Raw genomic sequence first — 26,065 nt, forward strand, 5'->3', positions numbered from 1 at the left:
AACAATTTGTATGACAATTTACATGTAAGCACTTCTTATATAAATAAACAACCACAGCAAAACACACAGAAGTATTATTAATCTATTCTGTATTCTGAGTGGCCTATATATATATATTCCTTTTTGCTAATGTACAGGCTTGTGTGAAGTCACAGAGTTAACCTGAGGTGCAGAGTGTGGGTAGACAAGGAGCTTCCTCTCCATAGGTATTGGGGGAGGGGTTCAAAGGAATCAAATTTTCCTAACTCAGACCTTTACAATTTTAATTTTACCAATGAAAATGACATTGTAGACGTATTTACATCGTGATGTGAAGACCACTGAACAAATCTAAGAACTTCTTACTTTTCCCTTTAGTCTGCTTAGAAGATTTGGAAACTTCCCTACTGAATAATCAAAATTCGATCAATACGTTGAATTTCCTACTAACCAAATATAACTCAAGTTATCAATTTCGTTTCCAGTACTTATTATGGACTCCTGTTGCTTTCGATGAAATTTTCTGATACGGACTTAATATTAATAACACTTGAACTTTGGCTTAAAAATTTCCAGCTATGGGAATAGTTTTGTCCTTATATATAAGTATAAAAGTGCAATTTGCTAAGAAAGCTAAATTTTTTGGCATTTGCAACAAAATAAATCAATAGGTACAATTTATTATCAACTTCCCTCCATTTGTTCAATTTAATTTTTATTCTTGAGAAAATGATGTGTAGGCTACAACTTTTTTGACTTATGGAATATACGCAACTGGTATTTCCTGCTAACTTATGATCCGACATTGCAGTGACAATACTATCAGGTAATTCATTTAATTAATACACGTTTTTATAAATAGATGGGTAATTTTTTTAATTTAAAAGTAACTTAATCTACAATATTATAGATCCCCCTAGAACTGGTAAGAGATTATATAGTTCCATTCCAAACAAAAAGTTAATATCACAATTACATTCTCCCTCCTCTCACAACACTTTCAAAATTTCGTATATCATAATTCTTTGTAGATATTATAATTCTTTGTAGAAATAGATAAACTTGTTAAGAATTAAAATTAATTTCCAAAACCTGTTAATTAAGCATTTTTTTTTAATTCAAGTAAAACTTATTTATCAATCTTTATATACAGAATGGACCATATCCCCCGTCTATCAGAGGTCCTGTATGTTGGTCTGTGTCGTGAGATAGGGACACCGACGGAAGTGGCCATCAGAAGGGACGTAATGGACATGAAGGAGATGATACGTAGACCTGTTGATAATCATAAGGGCTATGCTGCGATGAATAGTGGTAGTTATAGAGAGGGATTTAGGCTGACATCATCTGACATTGATACAATGACCTGGTTATGTCAGTTTAAGCTTATAACTGACATATCTCAGTTCAGGATCTATAATACATCAAAACATTTTATCTTACTGATGGAAGATTTCGACACACCACCAGGGTTTGTAAGACTACGCCTTCTGACACCACAAAACAAGTTCATAATATCTATGTGTCTTGCAGAATTTAATGGCGGGGTTTATATGTCAGGTTCTCTTTGGAGAGAATTTTATTTTCAGTTCCACGCAAATGACAGATACTTCCAGCAGAAAAATATCCGTAACCATGGTCCATGTGTTACTGGTGTTGATGGAACTCTTGAATTTGATCAAGCTGCTTGTTTTGCCAGTATATATTGGCCTAAACAGACGAGAGATTGGTTTGATAGATGTCAGAGACACACCTGGCCTCCTGTACTTGTGTTGGAAAAAATATTAAGAAATGGTTTTCACTGTGTGCCTATTGGAAGTAAAATTGTTTCGACTTCTAACGAACTGGAATGGAGATTATCATTTTCCCAAGCCGAGCAACAACTAGTGTGTATCATGAATCATACACAATTTTTATGTTATGGACTTTTGAAAATATTTCTGAAGGACGTCATCAATTTTAGGGTGGAACCACGACTGTGTTCATATTTCATGAAGACCACAATGTTCTGGATGATACAACTAGGGCATTTGATATGGCTTCCAAACAGATTACTAGATTGTTTCTGGAAGTGTTTTAAATATCTTATTTATTGTGTTTATGAAGGAGATTTTCCTAATTTCTTTATTCCACAAAACAACATGTTCATAAACAAAATGGTTGCAGATACACGTGCCTCTCTTTTACAACAGCTTTATCAGTATTACAGAATGGGTGTGACCTGTTTACTGCTGAGTCCGACTCTAAAATCAATACTTGAACCAGCCCTCAGTAGCCCATCATTTGTGTTATCCACTGCCGAGGGAGAATTTATAAGTATTGCAGATATAGACTTATGTGGCATGACGGAAATTTTTCAAATTGTTATTTATTGTAAACATATGGTGGATATTTACCTTTATTTGAAATCCAATGATATACTATCAAGTTTTTCATGCTCTCCATACCAATTACTTACATTACAGTATGTTAAATCTGATATACTTGTTCAATTGGCCTTCACAGTAGCAAACAATAATTCATCTTGCAAATATAAAAATGTCTACATCTTAGATCGAGTAATTTGTAATGTGCTAAAATTAGCAGGTAGGCTAGGCCCTATTTACTCTTTGTTATTTCTAGCATTATATTACTATAGAACAGCGAAGTATGAAAAAGCACTACACATTATCTATCTTAGTAAACAAAGACTGTCAGAGGACAATATTATATACTTTAATACTGTCGACAGGCACAGGTACATTGAAACTGTAGGTAATCTCCCTTTGTCCAAAAGGATGAATAAAGCTTGGGTGGAAAATATGATTTTAAACAACAATATTCTATACATAGAAGAGTTATGTTTAGAACAATATTGGAGTCTTCAAAACGGAACGCCATTCTTAATTTTATCACCAAATGTTATGATTGAGTTGTTGTCTGTGTTATCTCACTATAGACTAGGTAATAGATCTCAGTGTTTGCAGTCACTGACAGACCTACAGACACTGCTGCTGTGTGATGATAATGTGTATGCTCTTTTAGAAACCAGAGACATAGCATGGCAGATACTAGGAATCTGTCAACACATTGTAGGAGACTTATACGGAGCTCTACAATCTTACGAAGTGTCACTTAGACAGTATCAATATAACAAAATACAAGAAGCTACATTGATAAGAATTGAGTGTGTAAAAGAACAACAACATAGAATTATGCAAGCGTAGTCAAAGGAAAAGCTGTTGTATTTCCTTACATGTTTGTGCTTCAAAAACTATGAACTGGATAATATTTTGCTACAGTGATTGTTTGATCACTTTTTGTTCAAGATTTTAGATAAGAAATAAAAGATGAACATTCTTTAAAATATTGTTTCACTTCTCATCAAATGTTCTTTGTTGATCTGCAAATGTATGTAAATTTTTATTTTTTTAGGTCAATAATATCGTTGGGTTTCGTTATTATAGAAGTTGCTGAACATTAAACGTATAATAATTTAAGTTTGACTGTTAATCAAATGAGTTGAATGCAAATTTTGTTTTGTTTTTTATGGCCTCGCCGCCAAATAGCCGTCCTTTTAATTTCAGTATTTTAATCCACTGATAATTGGTTGATGAAATATAAGGAATTGAAGACCGGGGGAAAAGCAATTCACTGTCTGGTCGGTATAATTTGAACACAATCGGCACAGGTTTATAAATTAATTAATAAATTTAATAATCAGTAAAATTTTATGAATAAGATTGGAGCTGGTGCATTGCATTGATGTTTTAATTGTAAATTCGCTTCCGCTTTTAAATTGAAATTTAGATCCCTTTGTTAGGTATAGACAAGAATCTCGTCTCACAGAACTACAAGAACTACTCCTTCGAAGACACTTTCCCAGACGATTGATTCAAAAGAGAATAAACAAAGCAAAATCTCAAGAAAGAAAAGCTCTTCTTACCGTGAAAAATAAATCGGTTAATAATGTCATACCATACCGTTTCAACGCACAACCCAAGAAATCCAGAGATTTTTAACATTATTAGAAATAATTTGCCTATCTTAGAGGATAATCCAGGCATGAAGAAAATATTAGAAACTTCGCGAATCATGAAGAGTGAGCGACAAAGTCCTTCTCTTAAATCAATCCTTACAAAAGCACCCTTTTTCAATAACAACAACGAACCAGCAATCATCAATAGATGCAATAAGCCCAGGTGCAGTACTTGTCCATACCTGACATGGGGATCTAAATTTCAATTCAAAACCGGAAGAGAATTTACAATTAGAACATAAATATTTACATTCTCTCATTTAATTATAAGAAATGCACAGAATTTCTTCATGTATTTATAAGAGAGGCAGTATTCCAAAAGCTTTACAATGATTTTTTACTTTTACAATTAAGATCGTTAGCACTTGCAAAACGACTGCAATCTGCTATCTGTAAGTTTGCACTATGTTTTAGTTTTATACGCACGAAAGCTTTGTCGAGAACCTGGATTAATCCCTTCTTTAATACAAAGGATACTTAATGCAACAAAGCTTAATGAAGTAAATTAATTCTTCCCTTTTTCTTTTCACTGAACTTTCAATAAATTCAAGTTGCGCTTCAAAAGTTGGTGCACAGCACACAATCCTTTTTTTTAATTGGTCATACCAAATTTGTTTTTTGATGAAAAAAATGAAAAAGGCAGTCAATAAAACATTTTAATAAAAGCAAAATCATAATGGTAGTTATTCTGAAAATCAATGAACAAACTTAAATTTGTTGAACATTTCTACTTTTATCTTTTAAAAACATGCAATCTTCCAAACTATTAACATAACAGCTTGAACAGGTTCATTATTCAAACAATACATGTATTTAACCTATTCCAAACAATTATCCCATGACGAAGAAGTACTGATAATATATTTTTTTAATACAAAAAGTCTAGGTTTTATAAATATACTCGTATTTACACCAATATCAGAATCATGCTTACTCGTAAAGCATAACAAATTCAAACATATATTATTGCAGTGATCCAAAGTAGAATGATGTGAAACTTAACAAAAATAAACTATATATATAATTATATCACTACAGCCTTATAAAACACCTTTGAGAATCCAAACGAACTTTTAAAGACTACAAATTTCTTAAGTTGTGTGTAATCTAACTAGATTAAATATGTAGAATATTTTTAAATGTATGTGTAAGCTATGATCCAAAACGGAATTATGATTTATGCAAACTTGTATTTTTATTGATTAAACATCAATTTATATGTTTTCGCAAGGCTGTGCTATTAAACTCATTATTTTTGCATACGAGGCGTGTACTAGTGCACGGCTATCGAGATTTGGTTGGGGGGTAGGTATCATGTTGTCACTTTCCAATGCAATGGTCGGGGGGGGGTAAATAGAAGGTTGTCATGTTGGAAATTATGCATTTACCTCCCCCTATTAAATTTATATTTACAACATGATATAGGTATAATGAGTATATGAATGAAACTAATCCAGTTCAGGAAATGTTTTTGACAAGAAAATATTATGTACAGACTCATGAGAAATTATGCATGGTATGATATAATCTAAGGTACTTTAATTTAGCATAACAACGGTGTAAAAAGGTCAAGCTTGGACTGCAGAGAGTAGAGATGTGTTTTGAGACACCTGTTTACACCAGAAATTAGATGCATGGTTGGGACATATTGACTTGTTTTGGTATGAACCTCACATTTCATAAATGATTATAGCAAATATTTTTTTGAATTAATATTTTTTCTACAACTTAACATTAATTTTCAGCAGATGTTTTTTAAAATGTACAACAGAATATTATAAATACTGCTAATCTTAAAGAGGGCTGCTACCCTTTATATTTAGAATGGAGCTTGTAAGGTGTTTCTAGACAAGATTTTGCTGTAGGAAGCTCTGTTGAGTAATAGGTGTACATTAACATTTCCACTGAATCACAATGGGGACCCTCCTTCTTGAGATAAAATTCACCGTTCTGAAACAGGCAGAAAAGTTTATTTCAAAGTCTGATTAACTGTATTTAAGCAAGAAATATCTTATTCAAATCTTTACATAAAGACTAAATACTTGAACAGTTAAACCTGAAGTGTTACTTGTTTTAATATACATGTAATTAAGGAAAATTTGACTTAAATTGATGTACATGCAGCTTAAGTAAATATCAATACTGACCTCGTTGGTAATTTTATATTTCTTTGGCATGTTTTCTGCAAATACAACCAAAACCTGCCAAAGCAAAATTAAATTTTAGACATATATAAGTATGCATATTTTTTGCAAGATCTATTTAACTTTGTAGAGATTTTTCAGATAAAATGCTGTACAAACCTGTCCGCCATCTGCACCTGTGCGAACTAGATACACGCCATCCTCACCAATATTCCTTATTATTCTGTTTTAGAAATAAAAATAAATACTACATATGAATGAAATATGTTTTTAAAGAAGCTCATATAAAAATAATAAACTTCTATTTTTCTATGATAGCAAATTTTTTTATCCTAATTGTTTTTACTTTTTAGATTTGGTTGAATTAAGAGTTGAATAAAAGAATTTAAATGCAATTAGGATAATTATAATAATTCATAAATACTACAAAAAGATATATACACACAGATATTGCAAATGATGACATTGAAATTATCCCTCTTCCATATATAATAACGCATACATGTACATCACATTTTACATCTCGAGAGAATTATCAGCTGAATGCTACTCACTCTTGTGCCCTTTCCTTATCATCACCTTCGTAGTAAATATTACTCCAATAGTCCTCGCTATCTTCATCTTCATCTTCCTATAGCAAACCATATTTCAAATACCATGTAATTGTTAAGTTTTGCTACAGAAACCTTAAATGTATCATATCAAGAAATATCTAAATGAAAATATTTTTGAAATAGCTGAAGGAATTATACTTAAATTTATTTGTATTTAATCCATATAACTTCCACATTCTCTGGAATCAATATTTCTTCATATGAGGTGATATTAAAAACATTTATGATGATTCTACAGAAGTAAGTATGTTTATCTTTAAGGTTTTGTCAAAGATCAACATGTCCAAAAATTTATTTTACAATAGCTCCAAAAATATGAGAGTTATAAAGTTAAAACTTATACAGTTTATTGATATATCATTAATTAACAGATGGAAAGTATTATTTGAAAACAGATACATTGTATTTTTTTGTGCACCTGCTTAATTCTGTCCTTTTTTGAAAACCATAATTGCAGATATGATATATGTTTATCAACGAAGGGCAAGTTTAAAGTGAATAGTCTCTGAAAGGCTGTTATTGAAAGCATGACATGCATAAAGACAAGGCCCCTTTAAAATCGGCCATTTGCAATGTATTTTTAGTTTCAGATCTTAACATTTTGAAAAATAAACAAGAAAAACAACTTTCCAGAGGTTATCTAAGTCCAACTTGCCCTTCATTGATAAACATTTGTTGTTTCTGCAATGAAGGCTTTCACTAAAACCATGGGGTTAATTAAAAGTGTGTTTTTGAAAATATATGCTATTTTTTAAAAGAATTTTCCTTGTTATCAAGAGATATTTTCTATATTTGTTAATCAATGATGTATTTAAAAACTGTAAAAGTTTTAACTTTATAAAACACATACTAGTAGTTTTGGAGCTATTGTAAAAATCAATTTTTGTACAAATTGACCTTTGACGAAACCTTAAAGGCACCTGATCCCAGCCCTGGAAATTATAGGGGTCTTTTTTATGCCCTCTTCACATATTTTAATTATACAGAGATATTTAGATATCAATCACTGTTTGTTATTTTCATCTTTTATATTGAAACAATTCTAATATATTATAATTTCTTTGAAAAGAAAACCCATCTTTCTAACCTCCTCGTCTGCAGCTTTGATTTCGGCGATCCTTCTGTCAGAAACTGGAGTGTTTTCTTTATCTTTTGATCCTTTTCGCCTTCCTTTAGAGTGACTTAAAAGATACATAAAAATTCACCTCTGTTTCATTTATTATATTAAATGAAAAAGAACCAAAACAATACATAAATATACTGAACATATTTTTTTAGGAAATTGGGAAGTTCTGCTTATTTTGATTTTAATTTTGATGAGTGAAATTTTTAAAACGTTATTTACTTCTCCAGTAGTATGTCTTGCAGAAAATACTGAAATGATGAGTGCCAAATAAATTAAATAAAAAAGATTATTTAACAGTACGATAAAATCTTATTTTACACATTCTTGAATGTGATATTATACATTTGTAATTTCATTTAATTGCTTGCTTTCATCATCAATTTTAGTAAATACCCAAGCGTAACTAGTACTGCTCCATTTAGGATTTCAAAACTGGGTGTTCATTAATACTAAAATGTATTTAGAAAACATTATTATTATGATTAATGCTCACACAACTTTCTGCTGCAATGTATTCCTTATATTGTAACAATACTTTACAAAGCTGCTAGCATACAGAAATGACAAAAAGTGAGAGGGATAGTCTTTATCTTACCTGTTTGAAAGTGTCTCTGTTAACTCTTTCTGCAAAGCAGAAGCAGATAACTGTGAAATCTTTTAATGAAACTTACATAACTTTTAATATCACATACATTAATGGTTTGCTCAATTCTTAACCAGATTCTTCACCAGATATAGAAGAAATCATATAATATAAAACATAGGTAATCAGAGATTACAGAGCTCACCTTAACGAATGTTGTCTTTAAGTAAGCCAAAGTCACACAATTAACCAATAAAAAGTTTACATTCCGAAAATATTTAAGCAATTTTGATCTGATACTTTGAAATAGACCTACATAACAAATTTAAACTAGTTCTCTTTCATGAAAATGTAATCAAAATCCAGCATCTGAAGCAAATTTGAGAGTTTTCATCTCTTGATGCAACATTTGTGCAAGTTTGGTTTATACAATGTTATATAAGCCTTATAGTTTTTTCGTATTAGACCTGCACCCTTAACTTTACCTGGTCTATTATCTGAAAAATGTATGTCGAATTCAGCATCCGAAGCAAGCCCATTAGTGTGCATCCTAAGATGTATCGTCCATGCAAGTTTGTCATTATAGGGCTCATAGTTAATTGGAAATGAAACGTGAATCTAAAACTAATATTTTCACTCATCCACAAAAAGTAGGACAGATTCAGCATCCGAAGCAAGCCCGGTAGTGTGCATCCTTAGATGTATCATCCATGCAAGTTTGGTCAACATAGGGCTTGTAGTTACTTAGAAATGAAACCTGCACCAAAAACTTTAACCTGTTCACTCAACCGGAAAATGTAGATCAGATTCAGCATCCGAAGCAAGCCCAGTAGTATGCATTCTTAGATGCATCATCCACGCAAGTTTGGTCAACATAGGGCTTATAGTACTCGGAAATGAGACCTACACCAAAAGCTGCACCAAAAAACTTTAACCTGTTCACTCAACCAGAAAATGTAGGTCAGATTCAGCATCCGAAGCAAGCCCAGTAGTATGCATTCTTAGATGCATCATCCATGCAAGTTTGGTCAACATAGGGCTTATAGTTACTCGGAAATGAGACCTACACCAAAAGCTGCACCAAAAACTTTAACCTGTTCACTCAACCAGAAAATGTAGGTCAGATTCAGCATCCGAAGCAAGCCCGGTAATATGCATCTTTAGATGTATAATCCATGCAAGTTTGGTCAATATAGAGCATAAAGTTACTTTGAAATGAAACCTACACCAAAAACTTTAACCTGTTCACTCAACCAGAAAATGTAGGTCAGATTCAGCATCCGAAGCAAGCCTGGTAGTGTGCTTCCTTAGATGTATAATCCATGCAAGTTTGGTCAATATACAGCTTAAAGTTACTTGGACATGAAACCTACACCAAAAACTTTAACCTGTTCACTCAACCGCAAAATGTAGGTCAGAGTCAGCATCCGAAGCAAGCTCAGTAGTGTTCATCCTTAGATGCATCATCCATGCAAGTTTGGTCAACATAGGGCTTATAGTTACTTGGAAATGAAACCTGCACTAAAAACTTTAACCTGTTCACTCAACTGGAAAATGTAGGTCAGATTCAGCATCCGAAGCAAGCTCGGTAGTATGCATCCTTATGCCTAGGTCACATTTAAGCCGATGGTCTAAATTTTTCTGGTCTTGTCGGCCGGAAGAACATGAAACCGATACTGGGCGACACGGAGCAGTCAATGAATACATTAATTCCTAGGGGACAAATAACAAAAAAATCTTTTTTCTTTAGAATTCACCAATATTTTTTCATAGATCTATATTCAGATAGGTGACGTGAGTAATGTTTGCAAGGCAAAGTTGAAAATGTGTGCAAAATTTTGTGTGGAACTAAAAATGGAAATGCAAATAAATTTCTTTATATCTTACGGATTAATTATTCATGTTATTTCCGTTCAAAAAATTCATATCAATCCATGCATCAAAATTTTGCTTGTGTTATGTATCCTTACTAGGTTAAATAATCACAAAATGTTCAACTACAGTTTGATTTTAAGCTGCCGAAATTTTAAACACCCTTATTGTCCAACGACGGACAACCGACTTTATAAACTGACCGCCATTAACTAACTTCAATTGAAGGTCATTCCACCGACGCATAAAAAATTATAACCTGGACCGATGGACACAAAATTGGTCGGCCGACAATTATTTCAAATAAAGAGGTCAAAATCGGCCAAGACAACGGCCGATGAACTGACGACTGGTATTTTTGCTTCAAAACCCAAAAAATTCAGCAGTTGGTCGTTTTTGGAAATGTGACTGGGGAAACACACTATAACCTTATAGTTACTTGGAAATGAAACCTACCAAAAATGTTAACCTGCTCCAGAAACATTAACCTGGTCATTCCTTTGCTGAAATTGCAGCATCTGAAACTTTGACTGGTACAATGAAACACACTATAACCATCTTCCATGCATGTCTAATCAATATAGGACATAGAAGTACTTTTAAAAAAAGAAAACTGCTCCAAAAAACTTAACCTTAACCTGGGACGCCTACGCCGACACCGACACCGACGCCGACGCCGAGGGTATTTCATAAGCTCCCCCAACTTCGTTGAGGTGAGCTAAAAATGTTGTATTTATGTTCTTCAAAGTCTGATATAAACCACAAAATGAATATTTTAACAGTACATAGAATCATAAAATAGAAGAAAAATGTTAAATTAACATTTGAACTTAAAATATGAAATTTTAACAGTATTTAGAATCAGAAAATCAATGAATACTGTTTGATTAATAGTTGAACTTGAGATATGTATAAATAATCGAGTCAATATGACTATTATTTCGTCTCAGTTTCCATCATTACTTTCTCAACATTATGTACAATTTGATTTCATGAGTCACAAGGCAAAACTTCCTAACAACATTTTTTTCGATATATGTATAACGATATATCAAGGTATACTTTACATGTACTTTAGCTGCCGCGTCCATGGATTCTTTTCGTTTGCCCCTTTCTCTTTGTTCATTTTCTGGAGAGAGAAAAATACTTATAAAAAGATGCATGTAAGCTTTTTGCTTCAATCATTATTAAAACTAAAAAATCTTGTCCAATTTTTCTAATGGCTATTGGGTTGAATTAATGAATTTGATTTTGGAAAGAATATAGCATAAGAAAGTACATGATTTTTCTGGAAATATGAAGTCAATATTTTTTTCTAGTTTCTTAGTTTGCAACAGAAAAGCTTAAAATAATTAACTTATCAAATTCTCCCGAAATGAAATAGAGAATAGTGTTTACAGTCTTCGCTCACTTTAAATTTAGGATATGCAGTGAATATCAAAATCTTTTATTTGCTTGTTTGAAAAAGCATGTTTTATATCAACTTTTTGGGCAATGCATTGTGCCTACTTATAATTAATATTTTGCAAAGTTGATGAAAATAAGGAAATTGCACATGTTAATCACGTCGTGATTGTCAATTTACAAGGTCAAATAAAAAAAATTATCAGAAAATGAAATGATCATAAAGCATGGCCATGTTTTAATCTTTCGCAACAATTATATTTTTCAGATTTTTTTGTTTTTTTTTGGTTGAAAAAGGTACCTTCTTCTTTAAAAAAAACATTTAAAGGTAATTCAGTTGTCTTTTATTTGCTTTGGGAAAAAAATCTGCACTTTGTAATATAAAGATTCTGTAACAGCCCTATTATTAAATATTATTCAGTGGTATTAAAATGTTATAGAAAGAATGATTGGGTCTACATTTAGCCACATTATGGTTAACCCAAAATATCTATCTCATCATAACATAATTTTGGACTACGAAGATTGTGTGAGCCTCTTCAATTATTTCAATATAAAGGAGGAATCGCAGGTAACAGGTGGGTCCTCCAAGAAAAATATGGACTTATGGAAGGGGAAGACGGAAGGACTTCCAATCTCATTTATATACTCCCACTTTTTAGGTGGGGAGATACTAGTAATTACAAAAAATTCATCAGTCCTTCAATGCTTTTGGAAATATCTGGAAAGAGTTATATTAAAAATACAGAACATTGAATATTTGGTGTAATCTACATTTTCTGAAATTCGCAATCATTGTTCTTTATTGCATAATTACAATGTATCATTATTCAAAGATAAATTTATGCACTGAGATCAAAACTGTGTCTGAACCATCACAACTTAGGTTATTTAATTGATAGTTAATACCCTGACCTCTCACTGGTTGGGACGTGTCTGCCTGACGTCGGGGAGGGACTGACGGTTTGTTCTCCTCCTCAGGTAGAGGGGCTGGAGGTCTCTCTTTATATGCATCCTTTCCCTGTCTCCTTGGGGGAGGGGGAGCAGGTACAGAGATATCCTCATCATCTGACACTACAAAATGGAATATAGTCATACAACAATAGTTGTCTCATAAAATTCTCATGTTGTTACATGCTCTTGGGTATTTAAACAAATGTCAAAGTACTGGTATTACTCTGATTTGTATTATAGTTTCTTCTTTTTTATTGTTAACAATTTTTTTTACAAATTTGCACAATTTACTTCAATAAATGACAGGTGGGTCCTCCAAGAAAAATATGGACGAATGGAAGGGGAAGACCCAATTCAGACTTCCAAATCTCATTTATATACTCCCACTTTTTAGGTGGGGAGATACTGTAATTTATTGAAAAATTGTGCAAATTTGATAACAAAAATTATAAATGTCAGTGAAAAGGCCCAAGAAACATAAGAAAATCTGAGTATCAGTCTAAATTGAATTTTATAAGTTTAAAGCATGTATAACATGAGTTTTTTTTATACCATGGAGGAAGTTTTATGGAGTATATTCTCATTTTGTAGTGTATGGAGGTTGTATTTTTTTCTAAGGAATTGGGCGATTACCCATGGAGGTATCAAAAAGAGATTTTTTCGCGTAACCCTTTACCTGATGGATGATAAAAGTGCTTGTAAAACCGTAAATGCAAAAAAACCCTCCCCGCATTGAATACATTGAGGGGGGAGAGGTCTTATTTCCTATCAATTAAATCACTTACCTTTAAGCTAATTTCCTTATGGTTCTTCTACATTTACAGTTTTGATCTAGTAGACAATAAATTTATTTTTGATATAATGATAATTGACCCTTAATTATGCATGTTTAAAGAACATTATCATATAAATGTGAATATTCAAAGTGAAATGTACTTTAAAGATTACACCAAGTATATTCAATGTTCCTTATTAAAATATAATATAACTCTTTCTAGATATTTGCAAGCAAAAATTTAAAACTCAAATGAATTTTTTGTAATTATAGTATCCCTTTCTAACCTAAAAAGTGGGATATATAAATTTTTAATATCCTGGAAGTAAACAAAATGAATTTGAACCCCTTCCATATATATGTGTATATATTCTTGGAGGACCCAAACTGTAATTTTGAATTCCTTTATATTGAAATAATTGAAGAGGCTCACACAATCTTCGTAGTCCAAACATTATGTAAATGATGAAAGATGATATACTTTATAACCATAATGTGGCTAAATGTAAACCCAATTTTTTCTATAATTTTTTAAAACCACTGAATAATTACAGTATATAAAAGGGCTGTTACAGAATCTTTATAAAAGTTAAGCATTTTTCCCAAAGCAAATAAAAGACAATTGAATTTTTAAAGGTCATTGTTCGAAGACAGATTAGGAAATTTGACTTTCAACCAAGAAAAAACAAAAAAATTTTCTGAAAAATATAATTGTTTGAAAATTAAAACGTGGCCATGCTTGTATGAATTTCATTTAAATGATGCAATTTTTTTTATATTGATTGTTAAATTGACAAACGTCGTCGATGATTAACATGCTTGCAAGTTGAAGGCCACAGCAAGTTTTCATCAACTTTGCAATATTAATTATAAAGGCACAGTGATTCCAAAAAAGTTGGGTTTTGGGAGTAACATGCTTTTTCAAACTTTGATCAAATAAAAGCTGATTAATAATATTCACTGCTTTTTAAAGAAAGTGATAATCTGTTGGAGTAATACTGCATGGTATTTGTGTCGGGAGAATTTCACATAATTAATTATTTTAACATTTATTTTTATTACTTAAGAAACTAGAAAAAAATTTTGTACCTTGATAAAAAGTCCAGTTTAAAACTTATTTATGCTCTATTCTTTAAAAAAATGAAGGCCAAAATCAAATTCATTAAATTCAACCCGATAGCCATTAGAAAAATTGGACCACGATTTTTTGGTCTTTATTAATAATAAATGATCCTAAAAGTTACAGTAAATTTTTATTTCATGTTTTTCTCCTCCTTAGAAAATCCTATACAAAGAGAAGGATTAACCCTTTTGCACTCCATATTATAAATTGGATGTAACACCATAGCATATACATATACCTATGATATATAATAACAAATTAAAATGTTAACATTAGGAATTTTTTGCCTTGTAACTGTGTTTTTTAATGATGATACTTTGAATTTACCTCAGAAATAATGATGGAAACTGAGGAATTTTTTTTGTTTGTTCAGTTTCTTTATACATATCTCAAGAAATTCAACTAGAGAGAACAGTATTCATTGATTTACTGAATTTAATACTGTATGTAATTTTGTGTTTTTAGTTCCAAAGGAAATTTAGAATTTTTGTTTTCAAAATTATGTTGTATAGGCTTTCAATGCAATTTGTTTTTTAATCTTAGAAGCCCTTTAAATACCTTATTATTTGCATTCATGTTTTAACTTTTAACTTATTTCATATTTTTCTTCAGACTTCATAATATCTCCAAATTAAGGTTAAGTTTTTTGTGCAAATTTTTTCTTTTTTTAAAAGTACTTCATTACTGTTTTCCTGATATTGATTATCATATTTTACATGGAGATGATTAATGTGTGATCAGTTTTACCATGAGTTCCAATACTGCAATTATCTAATGACCATGGTTTTTCATGACCCTGGTTTACAGATCTTTCAATTTTAAAACACAGTTTTTCTTGAAAGGTTTCAATTGTATTTTCCAATTGTCTTAAAGCCCTAAATTTTTTTACCATATACAAGTATGATACTCAAAAAACCCCAGTCACATTTCAAAAACGACCAACGGCCGACTATGAGTTTGAAGCAAAAATGGGATTCTCTTCAGGGGTGACACATATCAGATCATTAAGGCCGTTGTCTTGGCCGAATTTTGACTTCTTTTTTGTCGGGCTTTTGTGTCCATGGTCCAAGTTATAATTTTTTATGCGTCGGTGGCCGATTCCGGTCAATTGAAGTTAGCCATCGACCATTTTCAAAATCTTCGTCCGACCATCGGCGGTTTTGGTCTTTTTTTGCATATTGAACACATGATTTAAAAAAATGTATATGAAACGCTTAAAATCAAACTGTAGCTCAGAGCTCGATGATCGGACGACGATTTTGGCCATTGACTGTTGTATCACATATTTAAAAATAAGGATACAGTGCAATTTATAACACAAACAAAATTTTGATGTTTAAATATTGATATAAATTTTTTGAACAGGAAATAACATGAATAATTAATCCGTAAAATATAAAGAAATCTAAAGTATTTTTTGCTTCTTAGATATCATTATTTGTCATTTTTATGCAATTCCACACAAAATTTTGCACACATTTTCAACTTTGCCTTGCAAACATTACTCACGTCACCTATCTGAATATAGATACCACATGAAAAAAGTTCTTGAAAAACATATGCTGAATTCTAAAGAAAAAAGATTTTTTTGTTATTTGTCCAAGTCATCGGTGTCCCTAGGAAATAATGTGACTGCTCCGTGTCGCCCGACACTGTGTCGGCCGATCAAGTTCTTTTAGCCGACAACACCAGAAAAATTTAGTCCCCGGCTTAAATGTGACCTAGGCATAAGGATGCATACGGCGTCCCAGGTTAAGGTTAAGTTTTTCGGATGCTGAATCTGACCTACATTTTCCAGTTGAGTGAACAGGTTAAAGTTGTTTGGTGCAGGTTTCATTTCCAAGGAATATAAGCCCTATGTTGACCAAACTTGCATGGATAATGCATCTAAGGATGAACACTACTGAGCTTGCTTCGGATGCTGACTCTGACCTACATTTTCCGGTTGAGTGAACAGGTTAAAGTTTTTGGTGTAGGTTTCATTTCCAAGTAACTATATGCTCTATATTGACCAAACTTGCATGGATTATACATCTAAAGATGCATATTACCGGGCTTGCTTCGGATGCTGAATCAGACCTACATTTTCTGGTGAGTGAACAGGTTAAAGTTTTTGGTGTAGGTTTCATTTCAAAGTAACTTTATGCTCTATATTGACCAAACTTGCATGGATTATACATCTAAAGATGCATATTACCGGGCTTGCTTCGGATGCTGAATCTGAGCTACATTTTCTGGTTGAGTGAACAGGTTAAAGTTTTTGGTGCAGTGTAGGTCTCATTTCCGAGTAACTATAAGCCCTATGTTGACCAAACTTGCATGGATGATGAATCTAAGAATGCATACTACTGGGCTTGCTTCGGATGCTGAATCTGACCTACATTTTCTGGTTGAGTGAACAGGTTAAAGTTTTTTGGTGCAGCTTTTAGTGTAGGTCTCATTTCCGAGTACTACAAGCCCTATGTTGACCAAACTTGCATGGATGATGAATCTAAGAATGCATACTACTGGGCTTGCTTCGGATGCTGAATCTGATCTACATTTTCCGGTTGAGTGAACAGGTTAAAGTTTTTGGTGCAGGTTTCATTTCTAAGTAACTACAAGCCCTATGTTGACCAAACTTGCATGGATGATACATCTAAGGATGCACACTACCAGGCTTGCTTCGGATGCTGAATCTGTCCTACTTTTTGTGGATGAGTGAAAATATTAGTTTTAGATTATATTTCATTTGCAATTAACTATGAGCCCTATAATGACAAACTTGCATGGACGATACATCTTAGGATGCACACTAATGGGCTTGCTTCGGATGCTGAATTCGACATACATTTTTCAGATAATAGACCAGGTAAAGTTAAGGGTGCAGGTCTAATACGAAAAAACTATAAGGCTTATATAACATTGTATAAACCAAACTTGCACAAATGTTGCATCAAGAGATGAAAACTCTCAAATTTGCTTCAGATGCTGGATTTTGATTACATTTTCATTAAAGAGAACTAGTTTAAATTTGTTATGTAGGTCTATTTCAAAGTATCAGATCAAAATTGCTTAAATATTTTCGGAATGTAAACTTTTTATTGGTTAATTGTGTGACTTTGGCTTACTTAAAGACAACATTCGTTAAGGTGAGCTCTGTAATCTCTGATTACCTATGTTTTATATTATATGATTTCTTCTATATCTGGTGAAGAATCTGGTTAAGAATTGAGCAAACCATTAATGTATGTGATATTAAAAGTTATGTAAGTTTAATTAAAAGATTTCACAGTTATCTGCTTCTGCTTTGCAGAAAGAGTTAACAGAGACACTTTCAAACAGGTAAGATAAAGACTATCCCTCTCACTTTTTGTCATTTCTGTATGCTAGCAACTTTGTAAAGTATTGTTACAATATAAGGAATACATTGCAGCAGAAAGTTGTGTGAGCATTAATCATAATAATAATGTTTTCTAAATACATTTTAGTATTAATGAACACCCAGTTTTGAAATCCTAAATGGAGCAGTACTAGTTACGCTTGGGTATTTACTAAAATTGATGATGAAAGCAAGCAATTAAATGAAATTACAAATGTATAATATCACATTCAAGAATGTGTAAAATAAGATTTTATCGTACTGTTAAATAATCTTTTTTATTTAATTTATTTGGCACTCATCATTTCAGTATTTTCTGCAAGACATACTACTGGAGAAGTAAATAACGTTTTAAAAATTTCACTCATCAAAATTAAAATCAAAATAAGCAGAACTTCCCAATTTCCTAAAAAAATATGTTCAGTATATTTATGTATTGTTTTGGTTCTTTTTCATTTAATATAATAAATGAAACAGAGGTGAATTTTTATGTATCTTTTAAGTCACTCTAAAGGAAGGCGAAAAGGATCAAAAGATAAAGAAAACACTCCAGTTTCTGACAGAAGGATCGCCGAAATCAAAGCTGCAGACGAGGAGGTTAGAAAGATGGGTTTTCTTTTCAAAGAAATTATAATATATTACAATTGTTTCAATATAAAAGATGAAAATAACAAACAGTGATTGATATCTAAATATCTCTGTATAATTAAAATATGTGAAGAGGGCATAAAAAAGACCCCTATAATTTCCAGGGCTGGGATCAGGTGCCTTTAAGGTTTCGTCAAAGGTCAATTTGTACAAAAATTGATTTTTACAATAGTTCCAAAACTACTAGTATGTGTTTTATAAAGTTAAAACTTTTACAGTTTTTAAATACATCATTGATTAACAAATATAGAAAATATCTCTTGATAACAAGGAAAATTCTTTTAAAAAATAGCATATATTTTCAAAAACACACTTTTTATTAACCCCATGGTTTTAGTGAAAGCCTTCATTGCAGAAACAACAAATGTTTATCAATGAAGGGCAAGTTGGACTTAGATAACCTCTGGAAAGTTGTTTTTCTTGTTTATTTTTCAAAATGTTCAGATCTGAAACTAAAAATACATTGCAAATGGCCGATTTTAAAGGGGCCTTGTCTTTATGCATGTCATGCTTTCAATAACAGCCTTTCAGAGACTATTCACATTCAACTTGCCCTTCGTTGATAAACATATATCATATCTGCAATTATGGTTTTCAAAAAAGGACAGAATTAAGCAGGTGCACAAAAAAATACAATGTATCTGTTTTCAAATAATACTTTCCATCTGTTAATTAATGATATATCAACGAACTGTATAAGTTTTAACTTTATAACTCTCATATTTTTGGAGCTATTGTAAAATAAATTTTTGGACATGTTGATCTTTGACAAAACCTTAAAGATAAACATACTTACTTCTGTAGAATCATCATAAATGTTTTTAATATCACCTCATATGAAGAAATATTGATTCCAGAGAATGTGGAAGTTATATGGATTAAATACAAATAAATTTAAGTATAATTCCTTCAGCTATTTCAAAACTATTTTCATTTAGATATTTCTTGATATGATACATTTAAGGTTTCTGTAGCAAAACTTAACGATTACATGGTATTTGAAATATGGTTTGCTATAGGAAGATGAAGATGAAGATAGCGAGGACTATTGGAGTAACATTTACTACGAAGGTGATGATAAGGAAAGGGCACAAGAGTGAGTAGCATTCAGCTGATAATTCTCTCGAGATGTAAAATGTGATGTACATGTATGCGTTATTATATATGGAAGAGGGATAATTTCAATGTCATCATTTGCAATATCTGTGTGTATATATCTTTTTGTAGTATTTATGAATTATTATAATTATCCTAATTGCATTTAAATTCTTTTATTCAGCTCTTAATTCAACCAAATCTAAAAAGTAAAAACAATTAGGATAAAAAAATTGCTATCATAGAAAAATAGAAGTTTATTATTTTTATATGAGCTTCTTTAAAAACATATTTCATTCATCTGTAGTATTTATTTTTATTTCTAAAACAGAATAATAAGGAATATTGGTGAGGATGGCGTGTATCTAGTTCGCACAGGTGCAGATGGCGGACAGGTTTGTACAGCATTTTATCTGAAAAATCTCTACAAAGTTAAATAGATCTTGCAAAAAATATGCATACTTATATATGTCTAAAATTTAATTTTGCTTTGGCAGGTTTTGGTTGTATTTGCAGAAAACATGCCAAAGAAATATAAAATTACCAACGAGGTCAGTATTGATATTTACTTAAGCTGCATGTACATCAATTTAAGTCAAATTTTCCTTAATTACATGTATATTAAAACAAGTAACACTTCAGGTTTAACTGTTCAAGTATTTAGTCTTTATGTAAATATTTGAATAAGATATTTCTTGCTTAAATACAGTTAATCAGACTTTGAAATAAACTTTTCTGCCTGTTTCAGAACGGTGAATTTTATCTCAAGAAGGAGGGTCCCCATTGTGATTCAGTGGAAATGTTAATGTACACCTATTACTCAACAGAGCTTCCTACAGCAAAATCTTGTCTAGAAACACCTTACAAGCTCCATTCTAAATATAAAGGGTAGCAGCCCTCTTTAAGATTAGCAGTATTTATAATATTCTGTTGTACATTTTAAAAAACATCTGCTGAAAATTAATGTTAAGTTGTAGAAAAAATATTAATTCAAAAAAATATTTGCTATAATCATTTATGAAATGTGAGGTTCATACCAAAACAAGTCAATATGTCCCAACCATGCATCTAATTTCTGGTGTAAACAGGTGTCTCAAAACACATCTCTACTCTCTGCAGTCCAAGCTTGACCTTTTTACACCGTTGTTATGCTAAATTAAAGTACCTTAGATTATATCATACCATGCATAATTTCTCATGAGTCTGTACATAATATTTTCTTGTCAAAAACATTTCCTGAACTGGATTAGTTTCATTCATATACTCATTATACCTATATCATGTTGTAAATTTAAATTTAATAGGGGGAGGTAAATGCATAATTTCCAACATGACAACCTTCTATTTACCCCCCCCCCACCATTGCATTCGAAATTCACAACATGATACCTACCCCCAAACCAAATCTCTATAGCCGTGCAATAGTACACGCCTCGTATGCAAAAATAATGAGTTTAATAGCACAGCCTTGCGAAAACATATAAATTGATGTTTAATCAATAAAAATACAAGTTTGCATAAATCATAATTCCGTTTTGGATCATAGCTTACACATACATTTAAAAATATTCTACATATTTAATCCAGTTAGATTACACAAAACTTAAGAAATTTGTATTCTTTAAAAGTTCGTTTGGATTCTCAAAGGTGTTTTATAAGGCTGTAGTGATATAATTATATATATAGTTTATTTTTGTTAAGTTTCACATCATTCTACTTTGGATCACTGCAATAATATATGTTTGAATTTGTTATGCTTTACGAGTAAGCATGATTCTGATATTGGTGTAAATAGGAGTATATTTATAAGACCTAGACTTTTTGTATTAAAAAAATATATTATCAGTACTTCTTCGTCATGGGATAATTGTTTGGAATAGGTTAAATACATGTATTATTTGAATAATGAACCTGTTCAAGCTGTTATGTTAATAGTTTGGAAGATTGCATGTTTTTAAAAGATAAAAGTAGAAATGTTCAACAAATTTAAGTTTGTTCATTGATTTTCAGAATAACTACCATTATGATTTTGCTTTTATTAAAATGTTTTATTGACTGCCTTTTTCATTTTTTTCATCAAAAAACAAATTTGGTATGACCAATTAAAAAAAAGGATTGTGTGCTGTGCACCAACTTTTGAAGCGCAACTTGAATTTATTGAACGTTCAGTGAAAAGAAAAGGGGAAGAATTAATTTACTTCATTAAGCTTTGTTGCATTAAGTATCCTTTGTATTAAAGAAGGGATTAATCCAGGTTCTCGACAAAGCTTTCGTGCGTATAAAACTAAAACATAGTGCAAACTTACAGATAGCAGATTGCAGTCGTTTTGCAAGTGCTAACGATCTTAATTGTAAAAGTAAAAAATCATTGTAAAGCTTTTGGAATACTGCCTCTCTTATAAATACATGAAGAAATTCTGTGCATTTCTTATAATTAAATGACAGAATGTAAATATTTATGTTCTAATTGTAAATTCTCTTCCGGTTTTGAATTGAAATTTAGATCCCCATGTCAGGTATGGACAAGTACTGCACCTGGGCTTATTGCATCTATTGATGATTGCTGGTTCGTTGTTGTTATTGAAAAAGGGTGCTTTTGTAAGGATTGATTTAAGAGAAGGACTTTGTCGTTTACTCTTCATGATTCGCGAAGTTTCTAATATTTTCTTCATGCCTGGATTATCCTCTAAGATAGGCAAATTATTTCTAATAATGTTAAAAATCTCTGGATTTCTTGGGTTATGCGTTGAAACGGTATGGTATGACATTATTAACCGATTTATTTTTCACGGTAAGGAGAGCTTTTCTTTCTTGAGATTTTGCTTTGTTTATTCCGTTTTGAATCAATCGTCTGGGATAGTGTCTTCGAAGGAGTAGTTCTTGTAGTTCTGTGAGGCGAGATTCTTGTCTATACCTAACAAATGGATCTAAATTTCAATTCAAAAGCGGAAGCGAATTTACAATTAAAACATCAATGCAATGCACCAGCTCCAATCTTATTAATAAACTTTTACTTATTATTAAATTTATTAATTAATTTATAAACCTGTGCCGATTGTGTTCAAATTATACCGACCAGACAGTGAATTGCTTTTCCCCCGTTCTTCAATTCCTTATATTTCATCAACCAATTATCAGTGGATTAAAATACTGAAATTAAAAGGACGGCTATTTGGCGGCGAGGCCATAAAAAACAAAACAAAATTTGCATTCAACTCATTTGATTAACAGTCAAACTTAAATTATTATACGTTTAATGTTCAGCAACTTCAATAACGAAACCCAACGATATTATTGACCTAAAAAAATAAAAATTTACATACATTTGCAGATCAACAAAGAACATTTGATGAGAAGTGAAACAATATTTTAAAGAATGTTCATCTTTTATTTCTTATCTAAAATCTTGAACAAAAAGTGATCAAACAATCAGTGTAGCAAAATATTATCCAGTTCATAGTTTTTGAAGCACAAACATGTAAGGAAATACAACAGCTTTTCCTTTGACTACGCTTGCATAATTCTATGTTGTTGTTCTTTTACACACTCAATTCTTATCAATGTAGCTTCTTGTATTTTGTTATATTGATACTGTCTAAGTGACACTTCGTAAGATTGTAGAGCTCCGTGTAAGTCTCCTACAATGTGTTGACAGATTCCTAGTATCTGCCATGCTATGTCTCTGGTTTCTAAAAGAGCATACACATTATCATCACACAGCAGCAGTGTCTGTAGGTCTGTCAGTGACTGCAAACACTGAGATCTATTACCTAGTCTATAGTGAGATAACACAGACAACAACTCAATCATAACATTTGGTGATAAAATTAAGAATGGCGTTCCGTTTTGAAGACTCCAATATTGTTCTAAACATAACTCTTCTATGTATAGAATATTGTTGTTTAAAATTATATTTTCCACCCAAGCTTTATTCATCCTTTTGGACAAAGGGAGATTACCTACAGTTTCAATGTACCTGTGCCTGTCGACAGTATTAAAGTATATAGTATTGTCCTCTGACAGTCTTTGTTTACTAAGATAGATAATGTGTAGTGCTTTTTCATACTTCGCTGTTCTATAGTAATATAATGCTAGAAATAACAAAGAGTAAATAGGGCCTAGCCTACCTGCTAATTTTAGCACATTACAAATCACTCGATCTAAGATGTAGACATTTTTATATTTGCAAGATGAATTATTGTTTGCTACTGTGAAGGCCAATTGAACAAGTATATCAGATTTAACATACTGTAATGTAAGTAATTGGTATGGAGAGCATGAAAAACTTGATAGTATATCATTGGATTTCAAATAAAGGTAAATATCCACCATATGTTTACAATAAATAACAATTTGAAAAATTTCCGTCATGCCACATAAGTCTATATCTGCAATACTTATAAATTCTCCCTCGGCAGTGGATAACACAAATGATGGGCTACTGAGGGCTGGTTCAAGTATTGATTTTAGAGTCGGACTCAGCAGTAAACAGGTCACACCCATTCTGTAATACTGATAAAGCTGTTGTAAAAGAGAGGCACGTGTATCTGCAACCATTTTGTTTATGAACATGTTGTTTTGTGGAATAAAGAAATTAGGAAAATCTCCTTCATAAACACAATAAATAAGATATTTAAAACACTTCCAGAAACAATCTAGTAATCTGTTTGGAAGCCATATCAAATGCCCTAGTTGTATCATCCAGAACATCGTGGTCTTCATGAAATAGGAACACAGCAAGGGTTCCTTCCTATAATTGATAACTTCCTTTAGAAATATTTTCAGAAGTCCGTAACATAAAAATTGTGTATGATTCATGGTGCTCACTAGCTGTTGCTCGGCTTGAGAAAATGATAATCTCCATTCTAATTCGTTAGAAGTCGAAACAATTTTACTTCCAATAGGCACACAGTGAAAACCATTTCTTAATATTTTTTCCAACACAAGTACAGGAGGCCAGGTGTGTCTCTGACATCTGTCAAACCAATCTCTCGTCTGTTTAGGCCAATATATACTGGCAAAACAAGCAGCTTGATCAAATTCAAGAGTTCCATCAACACCAGTAACACATGGACCATGGTTACGGATATTTTTCTGCTGGAAGTATCTGTCATTTGCGAGGAACTGAAAATAAAATTCTCTCCAAAGAGAACCTGACATATAAACCCCGCCATTAAATTCTGCAAGACACATGGATATTGTGAAAATGTTTTGTGGGGATGTCAGAAGGCGTAGTCTAACAAACCCTGGTAGTGTGTCGAAATCTTCCATTTGTAGGATAACATGTTTCGATGTATTATAGATCCTGGACTGAGATATGTCAGTTATTAGCTTAAATCGACAAAACCAGTACATTGTATCAATGTCAGATGATTTAAACCTAAACCCCTCTCTATAACTACCACTATTCATCGCAGCAATGCCCTCATAATTATCAACAGGTCTGCTTATCATCTCCTTCATGTCCAGCACGTCCCTCCTGATGGCCACTTCAGTCGGTGTCCCTATTTTACGACACAGACCAACATACAGGACCTCTGATAGACGAGGGATATGGTCCATTCTGTATATAAAGATTGATAAATAAGTTTTACTTGAATTAAAAAAAAATGCTTAATTAACAGGTTTTGGAAATTAATTTTAATTCTTAACAAGTTTATCTATTTCTACAAAGAATTATAATATCTACAAAGAATTATGATATACGAAATTTTGAAAGTGTTGTGAGAGGAGGGAGAATGTAATTGTGATATTAACTTTTTGTTTGGAATGGAACTTATATAATCTCTTACCAGTTCTGGGGGGATCTATAATATTGTAGATTAAGTTACTTTTAAATTAAAAAAATTACCCATCTATTTATAAAAACGTGTATTAATTAAATGAATTACCTGATAGTATTGTCACTGCAATCGCCGATCATAAGTCAGCAGGAAATACCAGTTGCGTATATTCCATAAGTCAAAAAAGTTGTAACCCGCACATCATTTTCTCAAGAATAAAAATTAAATTGAATAAATGGAGGGGAGTTGATGATAAATCGTACCTGATTTATTTTTATTTATTGATTTATTTTGTTGCAAATGCCAAAACATTAAGCTCTCTTAGCAAATTGCACTTTTATACTTATATATAAGGACAAAACTATTTCCTTAGCTGGAAATTTTGAAGCCAAAGTTCAAGTGTTATTAATATTAAGTCCGTATACAGAAAATTTCATCAAAGCAACAGGAGTCCATAATAAGTACTGGAAACGAAATTGATAATTTGAGTTATATTTGGTTAGTAGGAAATTCAACGTATTGATCGAATTTTGATTATTCAGTAGGGAAGTTTCCATATCTTTTAAGCAGACTAAAGGGAAAAGTT

General features: G+C 31.8%; 4 protein-coding genes across 5 annotated transcripts; 2 read left to right on the forward strand and 2 right to left on the reverse strand.

Annotated features, from left to right (window-relative positions):
• Positions 1 to 1,133: 1,133 nt before the first annotated feature.
• On the forward strand, positions 1,134 to 3,185 carry LOC134278618 (uncharacterized). Its single transcript, XM_062760916.1, has 3 exons — positions 1,134 to 2,295; positions 2,602 to 2,716; positions 2,918 to 3,185. Exons 1-3 carry the CDS (start codon positions 1,134 to 1,136, stop codon positions 3,183 to 3,185), a joined length of 1,545 nt encoding a protein of 514 aa, XP_062616900.1.
• A 2,573-nt stretch (positions 3,186 to 5,758) lies between these two features.
• On the reverse strand, positions 5,759 to 12,842 carry LOC134278620 (myb-like protein X). Of its 2 annotated transcripts, none has more exons than XM_062760919.1 (8): positions 12,656 to 12,842; positions 11,410 to 11,465; positions 8,477 to 8,505; positions 7,843 to 7,936; positions 6,696 to 6,772; positions 6,301 to 6,364; positions 6,145 to 6,198; positions 5,759 to 5,947 (listed from the first exon to the last, which is right to left on the reverse strand). In XM_062760919.1, exons 1-8 carry the CDS (start codon positions 12,834 to 12,836, stop codon positions 5,804 to 5,806), a joined length of 699 nt encoding a protein of 232 aa, XP_062616903.1. In that variant the 5' UTR covers positions 12,837 to 12,842; the 3' UTR covers positions 5,759 to 5,803. The 2 variants fall into 2 exon arrangements, with proteins under 2 accessions (XP_062616903.1, XP_062616902.1); XM_062760918.1 differs by having other exon boundaries at positions 11,404 to 11,465.
• Positions 12,843 to 13,329: 487 nt separating this feature from the next.
• On the forward strand, positions 13,330 to 21,752 carry LOC134278619 (uncharacterized). The gene is made up of 7 exons (XM_062760917.1): positions 13,330 to 13,335; positions 17,858 to 17,916; positions 18,457 to 18,550; positions 19,621 to 19,697; positions 20,028 to 20,091; positions 20,194 to 20,247; positions 20,445 to 21,752. Exons 1-7 carry the CDS (start codon positions 13,330 to 13,332, stop codon positions 20,586 to 20,588), a joined length of 498 nt encoding a protein of 165 aa, XP_062616901.1. The 3' UTR covers positions 20,589 to 21,752.
• A 1,389-nt stretch (positions 21,753 to 23,141) lies between these two features.
• LOC134278617 (uncharacterized) lies at positions 23,142 to 25,299 on the reverse strand. The gene has a single exon (XM_062760915.1). It carries the CDS (start codon positions 25,256 to 25,258, stop codon positions 23,204 to 23,206), a length of 2,055 nt encoding a protein of 684 aa, XP_062616899.1. The 5' UTR covers positions 25,259 to 25,299; the 3' UTR covers positions 23,142 to 23,203.
• Between the last annotated feature and the right edge of the window lie 766 nt (positions 25,300 to 26,065).

Source organism: Saccostrea cucullata, unplaced genomic scaffold (assembly GCF_032062105.1).
Source record: "Saccostrea cucullata isolate Sc308-1 unplaced genomic scaffold, CSIRO_AGI_Scuc_v1 ctg6279, whole genome shotgun sequence".
Classification (NCBI taxonomy): Eukaryota; Metazoa; Mollusca; class Bivalvia; order Ostreida; family Ostreidae; genus Saccostrea; species Saccostrea cuccullata.